Source organism: Bubalus kerabau, chromosome 1, assembly GCF_029407905.1.
Source record: "Bubalus kerabau isolate K-KA32 ecotype Philippines breed swamp buffalo chromosome 1, PCC_UOA_SB_1v2, whole genome shotgun sequence".
Lineage (NCBI taxonomy): Eukaryota > Metazoa > Chordata > Mammalia > Artiodactyla > Bovidae > Bubalus > Bubalus kerabau.
Window position 1 is genome coordinate 149,074,616 of NC_073624.1, and position 14,554 is coordinate 149,089,169.

At 52.6% G+C, this 14,554-nt stretch overlaps 1 protein-coding gene and 1 long non-coding RNA gene across 4 annotated transcripts; both read left to right on the top strand.

Annotated features, from left to right (window-relative positions):
- Window positions 1–548: 548 nt before the first annotated feature.
- On the top strand, window positions 549–3,732 carry FAM241B (family with sequence similarity 241 member B). Of its 2 annotated transcripts, none has more exons than XM_055566417.1 (3): window positions 549–567; window positions 2,135–2,264; window positions 2,939–3,732. In XM_055566417.1, the coding sequence occupies exons 2-3, from the start codon at window positions 2,172–2,174 to the stop codon at window positions 3,206–3,208; spliced, it is 363 nt and encodes a 120-aa protein (XP_055422392.1). In that variant the 5' UTR covers window positions 549–567; window positions 2,135–2,171; the 3' UTR covers window positions 3,209–3,732. The 2 variants fall into 2 exon arrangements, with proteins under 2 accessions (XP_055422392.1, XP_055422391.1); XM_055566416.1 differs by lacking the exon at window positions 549–567 and adding an exon at window positions 574–899.
- A 1,565-nt stretch (window positions 3,733–5,297) lies between these two features.
- LOC129641825 (uncharacterized) lies at window positions 5,298–8,818 on the top strand. Of its 2 annotated transcripts, XR_008709470.1 has the most exons (4): window positions 5,298–5,741; window positions 6,143–6,297; window positions 7,277–7,376; window positions 8,289–8,818. It is a non-coding gene; the product is annotated as an uncharacterized LOC129641825 (long non-coding RNA). The 2 variants fall into 2 exon arrangements; XR_008709471.1 differs by lacking the exon at window positions 7,277–7,376.
- Window positions 8,819–14,554: the final 5,736 nt, after the last annotated feature.

Here is a 14,554-nt window from a genome sequence, read left to right on the forward strand (position 1 = left end):
CTATTTTTTTTGCATTGATCACTGAGGAAGGCTTTCTTATTTCTCCTTGCTATTCTTTGGAGCTCTGCATTCAGATAGATATATCTTCTCTTTTTTCCTTTGTCAGGGCTTCCCTGATAGCTCAGTTGGTAAAGAATCAGCCTGCAATTCAAGAGACCCCGGTTTGATTCCTGGATTGGGAAGATCTGCTGTAGACGGGTTAGGCTACCCACTCCAATATTCTTAGGCTTCCTTTGTGCCTCAGCTGGTAAAGAATCCACCCGTAATACCGAAGACCTGGGTACGATCCCTGGGTTGGGAAGATCCCCTGGAAAAGGGAAAGGCTACCCCCTCCCGTATTCTGGTCTGGAGAATTCCATGGAGCGTATAGTCCATGGGATCGCAAAGAGTCGGACACGACTAAGCGACTTTCACTTCACTTTCTCCTTTGCGTTTCACTTCCAGAAGTTCCACACTGGAAGTGGGGTTGGACTTCCTTGAGGGCGGGGGGTGGGTCCTACTTAAAGGGGTGGGTCCTACTTAAAGGCTCAGCAACTCATAACGGCGGGCTGAGCCTGTGCCACCCAGGTCAGAGGCTCCCCCACATCCTAGTTTTTCCTCCTCCTCTTCTCCCTTCTTTTTGCTTTCTTTCTTCCACCGCACTCCCTCTCTCCCAGCCCTGAGGTGCACCGGGTCCTCTTTCAGTTCCACTTCTGCCGGGTGTGCCTCCCTCCTCCCGCTTCTTGCGCCGCCTGGGTCCCGGCAGCTGCAGTTTCCCCAGAGGCCTACAGAGGGAGCTGCCGCGCCACCTGCGGGGCAGTGCGGCTGCGGCGCGCGCTTCCTGTGAGGTCAGGTGGGAGGAAGCGGTCTGGGAGCCGCGGCGAGTGGACGCCACCGAGGCCCGGGAGCCGCGCCCGTAGGTGAGTGTCCGAGACCCTGGGCGCGGGGGAGCGAGGGTGCACTCCTCCCTTCCCCTGGGCCTGGTCTCGGAGTCGGGCTCGGCGGCCCGGGCAGCGGCCCCTCCCACCCCGGCAGCGCGCCCTGCGATCCTCGTTCCCCACCCCCACCTCCCTTAGTGCTGGAAGGACCCACCGCACCCTCAAGCCCACCCAGCGGGACGGGATGGCAAGGCGCAAAGGGACTGCGGAGGACCTTGGACCCTCTTGGTTATTTGCAAGGGCCAGCAGGCTTCGAAAAGGGGATCCGCCTGTCCATGCCTTGGGCAAGGGAAAAGGGCTCTTAACCCCTTTTGGCGTGTGTGTCACGAGTGCTTTTGAAAATTTAGACGAAAACTGTGGCTCATATTCTGAAAAATAATGGCCTTGACCCAGATTAGGGGAGAAGCGTGGAAGGACCCCCACCTCCAGCCATGGACTCCCTTGGGGCCCTCCCCCCTCCTTTTCTCCCTTCCCCTCCCAGATCCGCAGCAGCACCCCCCGTCCTGTATTTCGGGAAGGCTGGCCCCGCCCTCCTGGTGTTACCTGAGAGGTGAGGGGCAGCTGAGGGTAAGCCCTTTGCAGGAAAGCAGCTCTGAAGTGGGCCCTGTCTCCTGCGGGCAGAAGGCCTGAGTCCCTAGCATCTCCCCGAAGGAACAGCACACTGGACCATTGTTGAACGGAAGGGAAATGGAGACACTGAACTCCACACTTAGTAACAGAGAGGGACCTTGGGCCGGAGTTCTTGGTTTCATGCTCTTTCTCTGCTGCCCATGAATGGGTGGTCCTAGGTGAGTGAGGTAAGCCCCTCTGGGTCTCTAGCTGTAGCAGCCCTAGAAGACTGTTAGGAGGTGTGAGTGAGATGAGCCTTGGTGGACTTGATGAGCAAGGGTTGTCATCTCCTTTGTTGCTGGCAGTGGTAATTAATAATAAAACTTCCTTTTCCAAGGATCTTTTTTTTTTTTTTCCTGCAGCAACTGGGAACTTACACATGCCCCCTACATTGGGGTGAGGAGTCTTAACCACTGGGCTGCCAGGGAAGTCCCTCCAAGGGTCCTTTTGATAGTTTTCCTAGTGGGCTCTTTCAAACAGCTAGTATTTCTCTTCTTTTTATTAGCTAGACACACCATCTGCTCAGCCTGGGTCACCAATGTGAGCACCCAGAATTGCAGTTTTTCCCACTGAAAGCAAGCATGTCTTTGGTGAATGTTTTCCTTCAGGTGTTTTGAGGCCTGGGGAAAGGTGTGGCCTGGAAGGATGGTTCGGATCTTGGCCAATGGGGAAATTGTGCAGGATGATGACCCCCGCGTGAGGAATACTACCCAGCCACGCAGTGGCACTCCTCGACAGGTAGGTACCCAGCCCTGTGGATGAGAGCAGCTGGTCTCCTGTGCAATGTACCAGTTACTTCTTCACTCCCAGAGGCTCCCTTGCTGGGAATTAACCTTCTCTACTGAAGCCCTGTTTATAGAGAGCAGGGCTGGGCAGCCTGGGGGTTTAAGGCTTGGGGAAAACCCCAGTAGATTTATTTCTCAGCCTCCTGCCTCCCCAGCTCTCCTTCCTCCAGGCAGCCTTCCCAGACTTCAAACCCAAGAGCTCTCTCCCTTAATCTGGTCAGCAACCCCTACTGGAGCCAGCATCTTTTAGTGTCTGTTGGATGAGAGAGAAGCTGGAGAATAAGTGGAGAAGATGAGCCCGTGGCTGCATGATGAGGAGTTGAAAAGAAGGAAGGAGGAGGTTAAAAATGTCCTCCCAGAAGCCACACCCTGTAGTCTTACCCTGTTGCCTCCTTCCTCTACTCTCTCTCACGTGACGTAGGGAATATGGATTGGCATTTTCTGTGCTCTGAGAGCTTGTGACTCAGTGGTTGGGCTTCGTATGGGTAGCATTTGGGAATTGCTGAGAAAGGAGGGTGTGGCCCCAGGTGGTCTTAGGGGAGGGCAGGCATCCTCCTGCCTTCAGTGCCTCAACTCCAGGGAAGCTTTCTCTGGATTCATTCGTCTCTCTCTGTCTTCACCTCGCAGAGCTTTCTCAATAGGGGCCACGGTGCCTCCCTGGGGGGTCCCGGCCCCCGCCAGCAGCAGGCAGGCGCCAGGCTGGGTGCCGCTCAGTCCCCCTTCAATGACCTCAACCGGCAGCTGGTGAATATGGGCTTCCCACAGTGGCATCTGGGCAACCACGCTGTGGAGCCGGTGACCTCCATCCTGCTGCTGTTCCTGCTCATGATGCTCGGCGTGCGCGGGCTCCTGCTGGTGGGCCTCGTCTACCTGGTGTCCCACCTGAGTCAGCGGTGACCTCCAGGGGCTGCTGGGGGGCAGGTGTGTGGGAGGGGGAGCTGCAGGGCCTCGGTGTGAGAGCAGGCACGTGGGGAGGAACTCCACACCGGTGCCTTGAGGGTGCGCTCAGAGAGCCTGTGTGCACATCGTGTTAAGCAAGAGGCAGAGGGAGCCTCTAGTCCAACATTCCCAAAGGATCGGGTGATCCCCACTTCATTCCCTTGAGACGCGTTTAGCTAGTGTCAGACATTAAGCACAAAGTCCCAGCAAGAGAGGGATTCTCTTTCCAATTCTCTTCCAATCCTTTTATGCCAAGAAGAAAGTCTCCGCTAGGTGCCAATGTGTTCTCATGCCCAGAACACGGGCTGGCTTCCCCGTTACTAGGGAGCAGGCCTGGGGCTTAGTGGGAAAAGTTTCCAGACTTTTATAGCTCCGTTCCATTTTAATGGTATATTTTTATTGGCTACCTTTTTATTTATGACACGTGGTACTGGTATTCTACGTATTGTGGTGGCATTTTCAATAAAGAAATTTAAGTAAAAGTGTGTCCACGTAAAGACATGCGTAGTACGGCTGCATGGAGATCTGGAAGACATGTTGAGGGTGGTTTGGGAGCGGCTGGGGCTGGTGAAATGGGCAGAGGGGGGCATTGACCTTGGAGGGTGGTTTCCAACCTTTTCCCTGCAGCCTCTGAGAGCAGGGGCAGTGGGCCAGGTAAAGCCTGGAGTTGGGCCCTTTGACTGATGCTTAGATAACTGGCTCACTCTTAGATGTTGCCTTGTTGGGGGTGGGGTGGCATGGGGCAGGTCTTCTGACAAGAACAGCCAGTGAGGCTCTGTGTCAGGACAGCTGGGGTGCAAGTCTCCCTGGCCCTGGGGCTCGGACCAGAGGCTGTTCAGCCCTCCCTCAGCCTCCCAAGGCTCTCAGCCTCTAACCTCGGGACACTCTTCTCAGAAAGCAGAGGTCTTGGCACTGACCAGTCGGTGCATGTAGGGTGAGGGTGCCCAGCTTTTGGTGAGTAGCGGCCTTGAACTATGGCTGGTTGAGCCCTGGGTCTGTGTGGAGGCCCTGCTGGGGGGCCGGAGTGGCACTGGATGCCTCGGGGCTCTGGGCCTGCAGTGGGCTGATCATCAAAGGTCAGAGAGAGGCTGGGTGAGCTTGAGGGCTCCCCATGCCTGGGGACCAGACTTGTCACCCTTCATTTAGGGTCCTCCTTCTGGGTCTGGTGGTGTGGGGGAGGAAGGCAGGTTTGGGAGGTGCTTCTTGAAAGCCCGGGCGGGGGCAGCAGACCATGGGGTGTATGTGGGGGAGACTTGGGGAGAGGGGGAGATGGTTCCTGTCCCTGCTGAGAGCCTGTGTGCTATGGGGGACAGAACCCTCTCCCCCCAACCCTGTGCCCTGGAGGGAGCTGGTGGCTTTTATCACAGACACTCCCAGGGGAAGCTTTATGCCTTTCAAACAGGACTTTCTTCTCAAGGTCATCTGTGTCTTTATTTATTTAGGAGTCTAGCTCCCAGTGGGTCCTCTGGGGCCTGGGCAGGGGAGGGGGTACCCAGGCCTGGCTGCTCTCCTGGCTGTCTCCTGGGGCACCTCCTCCTGGGGCACATCCCCCAGCCTGGGGCTGCTCCCCCAGCCCCCAGTGGCTCCAGCCCAGCAGCCCTGGGGGAGGGACGACCCCTACAGCTTCCCCTCTCCTGAACCTCCCCGTCAGTGCTTCTCTCTGGGGCTGAGCTTTCCTTGCCTTCTTGCCTTGTAGAACTCTGAAGAAAAAAACCTTAAGTGAACCTTCAGTGTATAAAATTCCTTGAAGGGCTATGAATCTGAGTCCATAAATTCAGGAGGACTGAGAACCGTGTCTTTCTGTAATTCAGTTTCCATTCCCAAAGCCTGCAGCCTTGGAGGAGAATTTAGAGTGCTTTAGAGAAGGCAGGGCCCTCCTCCCTGCTCCCTCTAGAAGGAGGCAGACCGGGCAAGCGCTAGGTTGGGGGTTGGGAGGAGCCCCGGGCATCAGCCCCGGGGGCAGTGGCGCACCGCCCCCCTCCCCGATCTCCATGGACTTGTTAGCCAGCTTAAGGGAAGAAGTAGGGATTTGAAAAAAGTGAGTTGTTGAAGGAAGAAGTGCTGTTCGCTGCTTGAGCTCAACACTCAAGACACAGACCCAATAGAGCTGCTGTGGTTGAAGTGGGCCGGGGTCCCAGGGGCCCCTCTTGACCCTCCTTTCCTCAACCCACCTTCCCTGTGCCCCGTGGACTCCAGGCGGATTGCTAACCAACGTCCTGCCTCATTTCTCAAGGTCCAGGGTCTGAAAATATGCCTCGTAGAGGCAGTGTGCTGAGAGCAGGCGCCTCCTGGGGTTGTGCAGCCTTTGGAGCTGCTAGTAATACAAGCCATCTCTGTCTCCTGTATGAGGTCCTTTGGTAAACCCTCGCCACCAAGAAATCGTGCTGCAGGCGTGTTCTAAGCAGGTGGAGGTGGCCAGATGCAGACCGCCGAGTGAGGCCGAGCGCTGCCTTGGCCCAGTGGGCGTCCTAGCTGGAGGTTTGCTGAACAGGTAAACCCCCTTCCTCTTCTGCTCCCCGACCCACCACCCTGCCTGCTACATGATGGGACCCCCCAGACTGGGCCACCTTGAGGGCAGATTTCAGTGGAGGTTTCTACTAATCCCTAGGGCTAATCCTCCGAGCCCTGTGTTTCTATGTCAGGTTGGATTTGTGGCCTGACTGCCTCGGAAGCCACAGCTGGGTTCCCTCTGCTGCCTCTGTGAGGCTGGAGACAACCACTGTCCCCCCGTGGGGCTTTTTCAACCCCCTAGTTGGGGCTGTCTGGTGAGGAGCTCCTGGCCCCACCATCTGTTGCTGCTCCATCTCCCAGCACCAGCGGCCTCTTGGGCCCTTCCTTCCACAAGTTCCAAGCCCTTTGCTCTACACCCTCTACCCCTCCCCCACCCACCAGCTAGCCTGCAAGTGGGGACCACAGCTCCGTCTCCCCAGAAGAAACACCAAGCCTGAGACAGAGCTAAACAGTGTTGCCAGCTCTGGGACTCTGCTTGGGCCATTTAACAGAGGCAGCGAGCCAGGCTTTCCAACCAAGGACTCCAGCTCTCTGAGGTAAGGGAAAAGCCCTGCTCTGGTGGTCAGAGCCTCTGCCCAGGGATGCCCGACCATGAGGGTAGAGAAGGCCTGCACCCTGGACGGCTGGGCCCTGGAGGAAGCCTGTTTGTTTGCAGACTCTGCTCTGCTTTGTGGGTCTGTGACCTTGGACGGCTCACTTAGCCTCTAGAGCCTTGTTGCTCATCTCCAATGAGGGGTAATGATGTGGGTCCTTCCTGCTGCCTAGAGCCTTGAGGATCACACTTGGTGCAGTGCGTGAGAGAGAAGGACGGGGGCGTAGGGGGGAGAATGCTTCAACTCCTGCACCTCCTCCTCAGATGCTGCCCCTTGAGCCAGTACAGTGGGCTCAGCCAGAGCAGTCACCATGTCCAGGCAGCCAGAACCCCCGGCCGGGGGCAGTGCTGGGCTTTGATGACCAGCGTCACCACCCGCCCCACTTATCCTGCTGGAGAAGACATGCAGCTGCTTCTCTCGCTCCTTAAGCTGAGGCCTTGTTACGTGTCTCGTGTCAGGACAGGAGAGATTTGCTGAATGTGCTGTGTGCCTGACACTGTGCTAAGCGCTCGGTGTCATTTGTCAGCAGAACGTCATCGGTTCTATCAGTGTTGTCCCTCACTGCTGAGCACACTGTGTGTGTGTTAGTCGCTTCAGTCCTGCCTGACTCTTTGCAACCCCGTGGATTGTAGCCCACCAGGTTCCTCAGTCCATGGGATTCTTCAGGCAAGAATACTGGAGTGGGTTGCCATTTCCTTCTCCAGGGAATCTTCCCGACCCAGGGATCAAACCCAGGTCTCCTGCATTGCAGGCTGATTCTTTGCTGTCTGAGCCACAAGGGCTCAGCACACTGCAGAGCATATATAATCCACCTGAGGATCCCCCACCCCTTCAACCCCTAAGTGAGCAGTGGTTAGAGCTAGGATTCAGACTGAGGCCAAGCCCAGTCTTGACCACACCTCTAGACTTGTTTCAAATGCAGATCCCCAGACCTCACCATAGACTCTGAGATGCGCTGAGGGGTGTGGCCCAGAACTTGCCGCTAACAAAGCCCCCCAGGTGATTCTGATGGAGCGTTGTGGGTAAGTTCAGCCCCTGACTGGGCTGTGGTCCAGAGAGAGGAGAGAGACAGGGTGGTCACAGGCCTCACCACCTGCTGGCATCCATGTGACCATCAGATCAGTTCTGTGAGGGCAGAGGGCACAGGGTGGGTGGAAGGATTCTAGCTGAGCTGCCTGGCTGGGGGGCCTCTAGAGCTTCCCAGCTCCGGGCCGCAGCCACTGGGTGGGGTGCAGCCCTCTTCCCTGCTTTCCTGAACATGCGACGTTTTCACTGCAAACCGACAAGGAAAGAAGTCCGATTATCTCATGTAGGGTCCCTGAAGGACCAGACAGGCGAGGGTGATGGGGGCAGAGGGCTGTGCCCCCACAGCTAGATGGAGAGAGAAGCCTGCAGCCTGTCTAGCAGGGCGCCACCACGGGAGGGAGACCGAGGCTTAAGGCTCACATCTCCTTGTGCTGCTTGCGTTAGTCCCTCCGGTGCTGGGCCCTACAGGGGGCTGGATGCGAAATTCCCAGCTCCACGTCCCGTCAACCAGTGACCTCGGGCAAGGTCCACATTCTCCCTGCCTCTCCATGTCCTCATCTGCACCTCCCGCTGGCGGGAGGATCAGTATATAAACTCATGGGAAATACTTAGCAGTTTTTGGCACAAGGCTAGCACTTGATAATACCATGCTCACACCGCGGTGGCATTAGGGTTTACATAATAGTTTTCTTTAGAGCAACACAAATTTTACTTAAAAAGTATTTTGAAAAGGAAGACTCAATACTATTGCAAATTGAAGGCCAACGTTCCCTGCCATTCCTCATAAATATTAGTACAAGTAAATTCAGTGTAGAGAAAATGACATGATTCCAGTTTCACCATTTAGCTAGTAGCCACTGCTGTTCGTCAAGGCTCTAAGTCTGATACCTGCTTTCTTTGTTAAAAAGGTGGTTTATGAGGATTTGGAGAAGTGTTAAAGACCCATTGGCATCTTGCTGAGATGCTCCCCTTGATGGATTCAGAAGACTGAAGAGAAATGAAAAGGGAATGGCTTTCTCACAGAAGGACTCAGTGCTGTGTTTGTGAATTACTTACCATCATCTTGTGAACCACAAATCATTTCATACCCTGCCATGTGAAAGCATCCTACAACTGTGGGAAGCATTGTATGATCTTGGGCAAGCTATTTAAAAGTGTTTTTAAATTGGAGGATAATTGCTTTACATTTTTTGTTGGTTTCTGCCATACAACAATGTGAATCCGCCATAAGAATGTTTTAAAAATTTAGTCTGAAAAACAATTCGTTTGCATGGTTCAAAGACCAGGCAATGGACAGATGCATACGGGCAAAGTCTCCTTCCTTCCTCCTCCTCATCCATCCATCCATTCCCCCCTTCACCCTCTAACTACTGTTCTTAGCATCTTTTAAATCCTTACAGAACTTATTTATGCAAATTTGTGCAAACACAAATATAGTAATTTTGTCTTCTTTTTAAATATAAATAATGGAAAATTAAATCCGTTTTCTTCTCTTACTGTTAAATTTAACAGTATATCCTGGACACGCTTCATATTAGTGCATAGAAAGCTGCTTCATTTTGTTGAGTTTTGGTATTGGAGTGAGTTGTTGACTCTCTTCTGCCCTCCTTGGAGTCACCTGTACCACAGGGGGTTGACCCAGTTAACCCCCAAGGGCCTTGTAGCTCTGACCTTGAACCACTCCATGGGGCTGCTTCTCTGAAATATGGAGGCCCTGACAGAAATGCCCCCTTCTTCAGGGCTGGAGGAAAAAGTTCCCTGGATGGTTTAATCTTTGTCCCACGAGGGCAGTCCATTCAGCAGACAGTCAGGGAGGGTGTCCTGAGGTGCCAGGAGAGAGTGAGGCAGGAATAGCCTAGGAAGTCACACCCAGTTGGTCTCCTCAGTCCCCTTTGCAGCTGGATGGAGTGACCTTCTTGTCTCCCCCTGGCTTTTCCCTCACCTGTGGAGGTTTCACCTGAAACCCATCGTCCTGAGTCATGCTGAACCCCAAGGTGAGCCTGACTGGCCTCTACCACCTCTGACAGACAGGCGTTAGCCTCTGCTGGCCTCCTTCCATTCTGGAAAAATGAAGCGGCACAGGTGGGTTTCCTCGAAGGCCCCTCTCCGCTCTAAAACGCGACAGTCCCTGCCACAGAGCCTTTCCCATAGGAGATGCTTAATGAACTCTGCAGCTGGCACGGCTTGGCATTGCCATTGTCACTGTCCCTGTTCCCCCACTGTCTTCCCACCACACTTTTGATGAAGATCTAGGTGAAGGAGATGGAGGGAAGCTATGAAGAATTATACAGCTTCAGACTTTCTTTAGCTCTGACTTGGCTAATGAAGTCCTGTTCCTCTTGTGCAGGGTAGACCCTGGAGACCCCAGCAATCTTGGCTTGTTGGCCTGAAGGGCTGTGAATGTTATACCATGGCGCCACCTGGTGGAATATTTGTGCAGGAGCATGACTTCCATCCTGCCATCAAATCATCCTCTTCCTGCCCCAGGTGAGTGCTGGGCTCAGCCAGACCAGGCTTACAATTGCCTTGCATTTCAGTACTAGCAGAACTCGGGTTTCTGGCAGAGAGAGTATGAAATTTCATTAGAATGAATTTACTATGGTCTCATCCTGGTGTAGGAGCCTTGTCCCATTTCATCCTCCCACAAAGAAAAAAAAGACGTCTCTCCCTTTTCACAGATGGTGACTCTGGGACTTGGATAGTTTAAAGCAACTCACACCTGGTTGCACAGTTGGGAGGTAGCAGACCTGGGCTGGGAGCCCTAGGGAATAGGAGGGGAGGGTGTAGGGTGACTGAGGCCACCCAGGAAGAGACTCTGTCGACCAGGGCCTTGGGGCCTGTCTTGATCCAGAGCCCCGGGTACTGGAGCCTCCAGGCAGAACATGGACTAAGAAGTCTCATGGGGTGATAGGCTAGGCTTGCTGTCGTCACCGAGGCGGGCTTTCTCTAGGTTTGGGGGGCTGTGTCTAGTGCAGCCCCATCCAAAGTAGCACCCACCAGTACCTCCACACTCACCTGTCTTCACTCAACCCAGTTTCCTTTGAATACTGATACTCCAGTATTCTTGCCTGAGAAATCCCATGGACAGAGGAGCCTGGCGGGCTATAGTCCGTGGAGTCGCAAAACAGACTTGACCAAGAGACTAAACAACAACAACCACAATATACTAGGCAGTGTGGGGGGAGTTCAGTTCAGTTCAGTCACTCAGTCGTGTCTGACTCTTTGCCACCCCATGAATCGCAGCACACCAGGCCTCCCTGCCCATCACCAACTCCCAGAGTTCTCTCAGACTCACATCCATCGAGTCAGTGATGCCATCCAGCCATCTCATCCTCTGTTGTCCCCTTCTCCTCCTGCCCCCAATCCCTCCCAGTATCAGAGTCTTTTCCAATGAGTCAACTCTTCGCATGAGGTGACCAAAGTACTAGAGTTTCAGCTTTAGCATCATTCCTTCCAAAGAAATCCCAGGGCTGATCTCCTTCAGAGTGGACTGGTTGGATCTCCTTGCAGTCCAAGGGACTCTCAAGAGTCTTCTCCAACACCACAGTTCAAAAGCATCAATTCTTCAGCACTCAGCTTTCTTCACAGTCCAACTCTCACATCCATACATGACCACTGGAAAAACCATAGCCTTGCCTAGACGAACCTTTGTTGGCAAAGTAATGTCTCTGCTTTTGAATATGCTATCTAGGTTGGTCATAACTTTCCTTCCAAGGAGTAAGCGTCTTTTAATTTCATGACTGCAGTCACCATCTGCAGTGATTTTGTAGCCCAAAAAATTAAAGTCTGACACTGTTTCCACTGTTTCCCCATCTATTTCCCATGAAGTGATGGGACCGGATGCCATGATCTTCGTTTTCTAAATGCTGAGCTTTAAGCCAACTTTTTCACTCTCCTCTTTCACTTTCATCAAGAGGCTTTTTAATTCCTCTTCACTTTCTGCCATAAGGGTGGTGTCATCTGCATATATCTGAGGTTATTGATATTTCTTCCGGCAGTCTTGATTCCAGCTTGTGCTTCTTCCAGTCCAGCGTTTCTCATGATGAACTCTGCATATAAGTTAAATAAGCAGGGTGACAATATACAGCCTTGGCATACTCCCTTTCCTATTTGGAACCAGTCTGTTGTTCCATGTCCAGTTCTAACTGTTGCTTCCTGACTTGCATATAGGTTTCTCAAGAGGCAGGTCAAGTGGTCTGGTATGCCCATCTCTTTCAGAATTTTCTACAGTTTATTGTGATCCACACAGTCAAAGGCTTTGGTATAGTCAATAAAGCAGAAATAGATGTTTTTCTGGAACTCTCTTGCTTTTTCCATGATGCAGTGGATGTTGGCAATTTGATCTCTGGTTCCTCTGCCTTTTTTAAAACCAGCTTGAACATCTGGAAGTTTATGGTTCACGTACTGCTGAAGCCTTGCTTGGAGAATTTTGAGCATTACTTTGCTAGCATGTGAGATGAGTGCAATTGTGCGGTAGTTTGAGCATTCTTTGGCATTGCCTTTCGGAGTACATATATATTATTCATCTATTTTTACTTCTTTTATGAGTAAACGAAAGCTCAGAGAGGTCATGCAAGTTACCTAAATTCACCCAGCTAGTAAGCAGCACAACAGGATTTAAAAACCAGGTCTCTTGGCTGCCCAAGTCTTGAGTCTTCCCTAGACATTACATTCAAAGTCAGGGTCAAGTTGAAGCCATTCGTGAGGAACCCTTTAATACCTCCAAAGTATTTTGTTCTGGAGATCAGTGCTGTCCCTGGGTTCAATCCCCTCAGCTCTTGTTCTGCTAGATTCTGTCCTTGGCTGCAGAGTTTCCCTGTCCCACCCTCCTCTAGCTCTGTCTTCAGACATCACTTGGAATGGTTTGGGCTTCTTGCCCCAGGTTTGCTGCTGCTGCTGCTAAGTCGCTTCAGTCGTGTCCGACTCTGTGCGACCCCATAGACGGCGGCCCACCAGGCTCCCCCATCCCTGGGATTCTCCAGGCAAGAACACTGGAGTGGGTTGCCATTTCCTTCTCCAACTACATGCACCTTAATTTATCTGTTCAGTGATTTTTTTTTTCCTGTCTCTTGTCAACTCCTTCCCACTCACTGAAACTAACTCTGCAAACTCTTTATGAGGAAACCCTGAGCTGGACAACCCCTCTGCCCCCAATATTCTTACAGTCTAAAGAGGAGGCAGCATGTTCATTACTAACCTCCATCCAGTGGTTCAGAACTTTCTGAGGACAAGGACAGATAAGATCTAAAAACAATACTGTTTGTAAAGAAGATTAAAATAATGTTCCCTCAGGCAAATGAAAAAAAAAAAAGTCAGAAGTAGACAATACAGAAAGGGGCTGGGCATCTTCACAAAGCTGTCAGGCACGCAGTTGATCTTATCCCGCAGCCCTGCCTTGTGGTCCAAGATGATTGCTAAGCTCCAGCCATCATGTTCTTATTCCAGTCAGCCTGAAAGTGGGAGAGGAAAGATCAGTCCTGCCTAACCACTCAGATCAGGCCAGCTTTCTAGTCCCATGCTCCCTTGGCACTTTTGCTTCCCTTTCCGAATGGAGAGTAATTTATTTTCCGTGTCACTATTTGTCTGAGGTCTGTCTACCACTTTCCCTTGCCTCTCACCAGCCTAGGAACTCCGTGAAGTCTGGCATCACACCTGTCTTCTCTGTTGCTCTAACCCTGTTGTGCAGCACAGTGGCTGGTGCATAATAGGTGCTCCACAAATAGTTATTAACAGGAGAAACACGTTATACACGTTGTTGATATTATAATGAATCCGAATTGACCTGGTCCAAGTCCAGAGCCTTCTGAGTTGAGTCTGTAATGATGAGTGCTGCTGTGGGCCAGGCCTTGTGCTAAGGGCTTCTCATGCATTATCTCATTTAATCTTCACCAAAAGCCTGGGAGGTAGACGCTGCTATTACCTCCAGTTGGCCATGGGAAAATGGCAACAGATCATGGAACTACTAAGAAAGCAAGCTTTAATTTGAACTTGGCTCTCCTGACCCAAAGCCTCTCTTCACTTCTTCCTGCCTTTCTGGGCTAGCAAGGTGCCCACCATCACCTCCAGAACTCCTCCACTATGGCCCTGGCTCTCTCAGTTGCCAGCAGACAGTTCAGCAGGCATAGATGCTCAGGAAGCACTAAAGTGGCATCTCTCCTACAGAAAATGAAGGAAACTTCTTTGTTCAGAGGTGGTGGGCACCCACATTGATTAGGAGAATGTTGGTTGCCCAGCCTCCCTTCCCCTCTGACAGACTTCTAGGAGCCTTTGTAGACCCAGGAGATTTTTCAGACTACAGAGGAGGAGCAGGTGAGTTTGCAGGGGTCTGTGGCATGTCTGGTAGTGTATGCTGTGTGTTACGGTGCTTAAACTTTGTCTCCCTCTCAGTGGGGCTCACTTGGTAAAGGGAGGGTGATGGGAAAACCCTGGGATCCTCCTGGGCCAGGCTACCCTTGAATCATGTGGGGTTTATAGAGCTCCAAGCCCAAGGAACAGTACATTGGGGGTGGGGTTCTGGTATCTCACTTAAGACTCATAGAAATCCTCCAGATAGGAGCTAGATTCTGGCTTGAGTCCAGGAATCAGACTATCCAAGCCATAAAGAGCCCTTTCAGACCTTCATTGCACAGATGGGATGTGGAAGCCCAGCGACGGAACTGACTGGACAAGACCAGACACTCAAAGAAACGCTGGCTCATTTGACTGAAGAATTCATGATGCCCATAGGCTGTCTGAGGGACTTGAGGGTACCAGTTTGACACCTAGCTTGAAGAGGGTGCCACGGCTCAGTGGAGGTCACCGTAGGACCAGCCAGTTCTAGTCACGGCTGGCTTGCTTCCAGTGGTCACCAGCAGGTGGCGCTAGGCACACAGTGGCCACTTGACTCCCAGAAAAAGGGAACCACAGACCGTGTCTGGGAGTAATTAGGGCAAGAGGCCGGCCGGCTTTGGGGCCCACTTCGGTCACCTTCCCTCTGGAGCCCCTGTGCTTGGGCACCGTGGGGCAGAGGGCCCGGAGGCCCCGAATGGGGCTTCTCTGGTTCCAGACCCTCCGGGGAGTTGCTCTGTGGTCAGTGAGCAGGCACCTCCGGGTGTGCTCCACTTACTCATTTTGAATGATGATGGGGTAAAAGCAAGGAGGACAAACAGTTGCCTTGCCTCCACCTGGCATGAGG